At 52.1% G+C, this 7168-nt stretch overlaps 2 protein-coding genes and 1 long non-coding RNA gene across 3 annotated transcripts; all 3 read right to left on the bottom strand.

The window, feature by feature from the left end:
- On the bottom strand, positions 463-3448 carry LOC8085171 (BAG family molecular chaperone regulator 7). The gene is made up of 3 exons (XM_021459983.1): positions 2401-3448; positions 1733-2008; positions 463-952 (listed from the first exon to the last, which is right to left on the bottom strand). Exons 1-3 carry the CDS (start codon positions 3175-3177, stop codon positions 749-751), a joined length of 1257 nt encoding a protein of 418 aa, XP_021315658.1. The 5' UTR covers positions 3178-3448; the 3' UTR covers positions 463-748.
- Positions 4056-5199, bottom strand: LOC110434937. The gene is made up of 2 exons (XR_002452520.1): positions 4684-5199; positions 4056-4361 (listed from the first exon to the last, which is right to left on the bottom strand). It is a non-coding gene; the product is annotated as an uncharacterized LOC110434937 (long non-coding RNA).
- On the bottom strand, positions 5724-7168 carry LOC8085170 (L-lactate dehydrogenase B). Its single transcript, XM_002451309.2, has one exon. The coding sequence runs from the start codon at positions 7073-7075 to the stop codon at positions 6002-6004; it is 1074 nt and encodes a 357-aa protein (XP_002451354.1). The 5' UTR covers positions 7076-7168; the 3' UTR covers positions 5724-6001.

Genomic DNA, 7168 nt, shown 5'->3' with positions numbered 1-7168 from the left:
ACTTCACTCACCAGAAAACAAGCCCTCTGTTGGGATTTAACCAAGTTTTGTATATGCACATGCACATATATAACCATGGATTTACATTTTTGTCCCCTCAAACCCAGAGGCAAAGAGAACCTACCTACCTGAATTAGATTAGTCACTTTTTATTTTGAAGAGCAAGTAGAATAGGCCCAACTCTTTTCGGCTTCCACCAGCCCCAATTTACTAATGACACTGGGCCAGGCCCAATGGGGCTATCAGCCGATTAAACAACGGCGGCGGCCTCATAAACCCAGCCCACACGCAGATTGACATGTTCTTTTTAAGACTTCATTGCATCTGTTTTTAGTACAGCATTGCTGAAAAAAAAAACTGTTTAGTACAGAAAATACTTCGTCCAAATCCAATGATGCCAGAATTAAGATATGGGACACCCAAATATTAGCAAAAGCAGCAGCTCACAGGCACCATACCACATTGATCAACAGATACTAATTTATTAAAGTTTCACCACCCATGATGGATGAAGGGTGATGAATGAGTTTACAAACACACACGTCTGGGGCATCTGGGAACAAGAAAAATACCTAGTCCAAACATAACATGGATCATACTGCTATGACGACATTACGAGGAACAACATTCTAGGAATACAACATCACAAAGTTCAGCTAGCAAACATCTGAACAGGGGAATCCTCAGCAGCAGCACAAACTCTAGTCCGCATGACTTACAACTACAAGCATGTCATTACTGATGCACCTCACTTGCCTTCCTCCACAATTCTGACAACATTCTTAACACCATCCCTCATCTCCTTTGGGATGGCTCCGCCTTCTGGGAGATCAAACTTCCTGCGGCTAAGCGTCCTCGGCTTCCCTGGTGGCTGAGGGTCCACGATCTCCAGCATCCCCTCAAGTTCCTCAAGCATGGATCTCTTTGCATTGCGGACCATGTAGTCTGGTCCCTGTTAAGTACAACAGAAGGCATTGACAAAAGAAACGGAGCCATAAGGTTATTGTCTCATCAAATTGTTGTTTTTGCAATTTATTTATTTGGATCAACACCAGAGCAGAGGGACATGATATTCAACAAGGGATCATTAAAGAGTTTCAAGCCCACAGAGAGTGCCGTAGTTTCAGTTACACAGTCCATAAAAATAGGAGATTCTTTGCAGTTGTGTTCTTAGATTGCGATCGACCACATATATCGACAGCTTAGTTGAAGGTGCATGGAATTGTGAGGTGGGTCAAATAACAAATTCTTGACATTATAGGCAAACCGATGCAGTGAAAAAGAAAGGGTAACACAGTCGCAACTAAACGCCATAACACTTAAAACTCTTACCAACAATCCTCCTAAATAGATCACCATGGGATACTAAGGAGAGCAAATTTAATTCTGGGAACTAATTATTCATGCCTGACGAAGACAGTCATAGCACATTGTTGAGGATAGAGAACATGAGCTCGACTCAGGAACTGCTTGGACCAGCGCATGGTGACCGCGCTCACCACCAGCACAGATCGTGCATAAACTAGGACAGTTGCTGAAGATAGCAACACATCTCTAATGTCCGGGATGGCATCAGTAACAACTAACAAGGTAATTTCTAGAACTCTAAACAACATTGCATAGTGCTGAGCGCTGACAGATTCTTGTGTGAAAAAACATAAATCACAATAAACAGTACAGCAGTTGTCATTTGCTGAATCACGAAGTAGCATGGAACAGATCGAGAATTTACCTCAAGGGCATCAACTGTCAGTAGCAGGACAATGATCTTCTCAGCAAACCTCTGGCGCTCTTCAGTGTCATGTGCAACGCGGCGGCGGTATGAGATGTTGTAGAAGAAGGACCTAATCTCCTTGAGCTTGGCTTTTGCAACAGCGAGGTCGCGAAGGCAACGGAGCACCTGGGAGCGATGGGCCAGGTGCGCTCTGTAGTTCATCTGGATGAGCAATGCGGCATCTTGTGGGGAAAGTTCCTTCCTCTTGCCCTTGCAGTGGTTCATTTCAAAAGCCTGGGCAGAAGAGCATGGTGTCAGTACACAGTACAGGTGCCAACAAGTTCAGTCCCACTATGAGCCTTGCACTTAAGAAAGAATGCAATGTTGAAGACGGTGTCAAAAGGCCATTGCCACCTCAATAACACTAACTAACCGCACCTCACCACCCAAAATCCAAGATTTCCATGGACGGGCGGGTTAGCAAGTGAAGCTACAAAGATTGGAAATGGCACGCCACATTTCCCACAGATCTAACCGAGCTCGAAACCTAGCAGATTGGAACTGAGCACCTAAAATTTGAATTGGAACCTTTTGTGCACAACATTTGACCAAATTATGATTGTCTATGTATGTCCCTACCAAGCAGTATGGAGTAATAGTGAACAGAGCAGAAAGAAAGATCTGACCTTTCTGATGGCGACGCATCCGGCAGTGTTATCCTCAATCTCGACGATCTCCACATTGCCCTTCTTGTGCTGCTGCTTGTCCTCCTTGACTTTCCTCTTAACATTAACATCAGTAGGCTTCTTCTCCTTGTCGTCATCATGGTCATCGTCACCGTAGGTCTCCTCGACGGAGTAAGAGTTGGACCAAGGCTCGAGGAAGCCCTTGCCCTTGATCTCCTTTTCCCACTTGACCTTGGTGGCAGCGCCGGCGGCGGACGCCTTGGACTCCCACTTCCACTTGCGGTCGAATCCGTCGTGGTGGGGCGTCCTGAGCTCGGCCTCCCACTTGAGGTTCCTGCCGCCGGAGGGCCGGTCCTCGGCGGTCCACTTGACCTTCCTGCCGTGGGCCTCGGCGGCGTAGGTGTACTTGCGGCGGGGCGGGGCGGGGGCGGGGGCGGGGGTGAGGGCGAGCGCGCGTTCGAGGGCGGACACGCGGTGGCCGAGCGCGTCGAGGAGGAACGGGTCGAAGTCGAAGGCCGGGCAACGGGGCGTGGCGACGGCGGCGTGGGGCGGGAGGAGGAGATCGAGGTCGAAGGTGTCGATGAGGGAGGGGGTAGGGGAGGTGAAGCCGAGCGGGCAGGAGGTGGGGTAGAAGGGCTGGTCGTCGAGGAGGAAGCGGTGGTGAGGTGCGGAGGCGGAGATGTAGGGGCATGAAGAGGTGGTAGGGAAGGGGAAGGATGGGAAGAAAGGGTCGTCGTCGACGTCGAGGAGGCGGTGGAAGTAGCGATCGCGGCTCATGGTGGCGGTGGATGGGGTAGGGGAGTTGGGACTTGGGACTGAAAGAGGAGTGGAGGAGGCGCGGCGGCTAGGAGATGCGAATTGCCATCCAATCCAAGGGAGAAGTGATGATGGCGACTCCCAGGGAATTGAGGAGGAGGAGGAGGAGTGCTCGGAGGGAGAAGCGAAGACAAGTGACTGCTGTGCCCCTCGGCCGTTTCACTTTCACACGACGAGTGGACGGGGTAAAACGGGAACGCGACGAAGGGGATGGGTGGTCTCCATGTCCATGACCTCCCCATGATGATGAAGACGACGAACGGAAAGAGATCCGACACGGCGCCGCGAACAAGAGATCCGACACGGCCACGCAGCCTGGTTTGACTTGCCTCCTCCAAAGGCCAAAAGCAGAGAGTAGATGAACAGAGAATGTGGGGGAATCCCTATGCAATGCTATGCTTTTGCACATCGGGATTCGAGATGGCAAGCCATGTGATGAGTGGCATGCTTTGCTGGTCCCATTCCTGCTGCGGCTCACGTGTTTGTGAGACTAGCCAAGCAGAGTGGCAGACAGGGGCGCACGTCTACCTTCCCACCGGCGGCCATTGCCGAGCGTTCGGTCATGAGATGAGAGGCCGTCACGTTCACGCTCCTGTGTTGAAGAAGAAGAAGAGAAAGCAGAGCCAATTAGGGCATGTACAACCCATAGACGGCCTTTAAGAGCCTCGAATCTAATATATAGACAAGTATAGAGACAGATCATACAATCCATAGACATGAGGTTGTCTGCAAACTGTTTAATGCTTTGCATGTAGCCAAAGATCATTCATAAATATTTATTTTATATACCGTTGTGTTGCTATTTGTTTAAACCACAACAAAATCATTCCACCAACAGATTAGTTCAACTGTCATTCAGTTTTCCATAAATTAGTGCTGAAACACAACTCTTGTCGTGGTTTAAACAAGACTGAACTCACAATACAAGCAGCATGTTCAGATCAGGAACATGTTCATGCAGGCAACACGAAAGCACATATTCAACACGAGGGTACATGTACATTCGAACTAGCATCAGATTCTCATCGAATGCAAACAGCTAGGAGGAAATACAGTACAAGTTCTTTTTCAATTGATCAGGTAGCTACTAGGAGCTTCCACTCCATCGTCCATCATACAAAGCTGCAGAACCTGAAGTTTGAAAACTGCAACATTGGAGCCAGTTGAAGATTAACAGGCTGCAGAATCTGAGTGAAATCCACATCCAGTTCAGCTGAATATTCAGATACTGAACTGAATGCACATTAACATTCAGATATGAGTTCACATTCAGGTAACAGACACCTGAAAATTCAGAGGATTCACAGTTCCTGGATACTATCCTACTTTGTGGATAATTATGTGGAATAATTGGAGTGACGACATACTATATATTGAGCTATATGTGCTTATCCAGTTATCCTTGTTCGAGATGACATCCTGACGCAAAAAAAAGGGACAGAAAAAAAATAGTATCCTGAGTCCAACCTGAAAATGCTGCTCGATGGCGACCGGGCTCTCCGCCTCCACCTCCGCCTCCTCCTCTTCGGCTCGTCCTCATCGTCCTGTTTGTGCAGCCATTGATGAAAAAAGCAGCAGAAAATTAACTAGCAAGCTTCAGCTCACAGCTCTCATGGTGGCCAGGGCAGAGCTCGCCCATGCGCAACCTACGGCGCGGCGGAGCTGGCCCGCACGTCTCGCGGCGGCCAGGGCGGAGCCTACGGTGCAGCTCGCGACGGTTGGGCGGAGGAAGGATACGAGGCGCCGCCGCCGCCGCCGGTGAGGCACCCTTGCTCTTCCTAGATGCGGACGAGGCTTTGCCACTCGACAGTTTGGGGCGCACCCAAACTGAACCTTGTGCGCGCATGGGATCCGCGAGACCAAGGGGCCGGCGAGGCGACCATACAACGGTGCTGGAGCTGGCGACTCGACCTCGGGCCACGAGCTCTCCTCGTCGTCTCGTGAGACGACGACGGCTCCGTCTCTTGGCATTGGCAGGGTTCTTTTCACAAATAAATATGTCATCACGGAGACGGGGCCAAAAGACCCGTTGTACATGCCCTTAGACGGTGGGCCTCCATTCCAACTTTTCAGCCCCGGCCTGCATGTACGGGCCGGATGGGCCTCCATCCCCCCACACACTTTTCAGTCCAGGCCTAATTCAACATGCATGCGTATACGGGCCTCCTCTCCTCTCCAACTGCAGGCATAGCCCGGACCAGATATCTGAGCTCTTCTCAAAGCCCTGGCCAGTGGCCTAGGCCGAGTTGCAGAGGCCCGTCCATTTTTCTTTTTCTTTTCCTTTCTCTTCATAAAAAAGCACAAGAAAATTAGGGATTTTCCCACTGGTTGAACGTTGAAACGACAGCGGACAGACATGCAGCATTCAACTTCACCGCGCCGAGCTTTTGGATGGAGGATCGAGTCACCAAAACACGGAATGCAGGAGGTTCCAAAAAATTCAAATCATGACCACATCAGTGAGGAACTATATATATATATATATATATACCATTGTAGCAGCAAACTTTATTAAAACTGTTCCATATGATTGTATCAAGTTTACAAGGTAGGCAATGCATATACAGATTCATAAGACAACAAATGGTGTCAAGACTTGCATTGAGAGCTAGCTACCAAATGATTACATCGCACGATCATCGATGAACCAAATGCTTTGCTCCATGCATCCATAATTTTACAGCACAAAAATTAATAATCAACTAGTACGAGTGTACTCCTTCCTTTTACCTTCGTCTCCCAAAATATATGATGATCAGCTACAGAAACAGACGAGAACCTAGACCTAGAGGCCGAGGAGCTGGGTGTTCTCCCAGAGCGTCTTGGCGGAGCGGCGTAGCCTCCTGGTCTCCTCGTCGGTGAGGTCCATGTCGGCGACGCCGAGGACGCCGGCTCGTCCGAGCCTGGCGGGGAGGCTGAGGAACACCTCGTGGTCGTCGGGGATGCCGTGGAAGCCGGAAGCGAGCACGGACACCGGGTGGATGCGTCGCTGGTCGCGGAGCAGGGACGACACGAGGTTGGCGACGGAGTAGCCGATGGCCCACGACGTGTATCCCTTGAGCCCGATCACCTCGTAGGCGCTGTCGACGACGGCGCGGCGGATGCCCTCCAGCGCCTCCTCGCCGAAGCTGCTGTGGCTCTCCTGCAGCGACTTGAGCACCGGCATCCCCGCCACGCTCACCGTCGACCACACCGCCACCGAGCTGTCGCCGTGCTCGCCCACCATGTACGCGTTCACGTCCTGCGCGTTCACGTCCAGGTGCTCGGCGAGGAGGAACCGGAACCTCGACGAGTCCAGGTTCGTTCCCGACCCGATCACGCGGCTCACGGGGAAACCCGACAGCTTCCAGGCCACGTAGGTCAGCACGTCCACGGGGTTGGAGACGATTAGCAGGATGGCGTCCGGTGAGTGCTCCGCCAGCGCCGGCACGATCTTCCTGAACAGCGCCACGTTGCGGTGGAGGAGGTTGAGCCTCGTCTCCCCCGGGATCTGCCGCGCGCCGGCGGTGACGATGGCGAGGTCGGAGCCCCTGGTGACGGACATGTCGGTGTCGGAGACGAGGCGCGTGCGGGGGAGGAACGCCGCCGCGTGCTGCAGGTCCAGCATCTCCCCGCGGAGCTTGTCCGGGAGCGCGTCCACCAGCGCGATCTCGTCGGCGAGGTCACGGGTGAGGATGGTCTGCGCGATGGCCATGCCCACGTTGCCCGCGCCGATGACGGACACCTTGGTCAGCCTCCGGCGGTGGTGCGACGTCGGCGTGGAGTCGTCCATGGCGTCGTCGGACACCGAGCGGAAGAAGCCCGCGGAGGCGCCGTTGGCGTCGAAGCCCAGCTCGGAGAGTGACGTGGCCTTCTTCATCTTGCTAAATTTGCGTGTTGACGATCTGGTCTAGTTGCAGTTGGAGGGAGCAGCGGGAAGTGTTTGAGGGAGCCTTTGGTGATCGATGCTGTA

The sequence above is a fragment of the Sorghum bicolor genome, chromosome 4 (assembly GCF_000003195.3).
Source record: "Sorghum bicolor cultivar BTx623 chromosome 4, Sorghum_bicolor_NCBIv3, whole genome shotgun sequence".
Lineage (NCBI taxonomy): Eukaryota > Viridiplantae > Streptophyta > Magnoliopsida > Poales > Poaceae > Sorghum > Sorghum bicolor.
The sequence above is the reverse complement of the archived record's forward strand: the minus strand, read 5'-3'. Positions and strand labels throughout refer to the sequence as shown.

What these genes read in the sequence shown, in the direction of transcription:
- LOC8085171 (XM_021459983.1), bottom strand. Translation starts at nt 3,177, where the DNA reads ATGAGCCGCGATCGCTACTTCCACCGCCTCCTCGACGTCGACGACGAC. An exon ending in GATGCGTCGCCATCAGAAAG is followed by an intron (nt 2,009 to 2,400) that starts GTCAGATCTTTC and finishes TCTTCTGCCCAG; the next exon opens with GCTTTTGAAATGAACCACTG. An exon ending in TGACAGTTGATGCCCTTGAG is followed by an intron (nt 953 to 1,732) that starts GTAAATTCTCGA and finishes TGTACTTAACAG; the next exon opens with GGACCAGACTACATGGTCCG.
- LOC8085170 (XM_002451309.2), bottom strand. Translation starts at nt 7,075, where the DNA reads ATGAAGAAGGCCACGTCACTCTCCGAGCTGGGCTTCGACGCCAACGGC.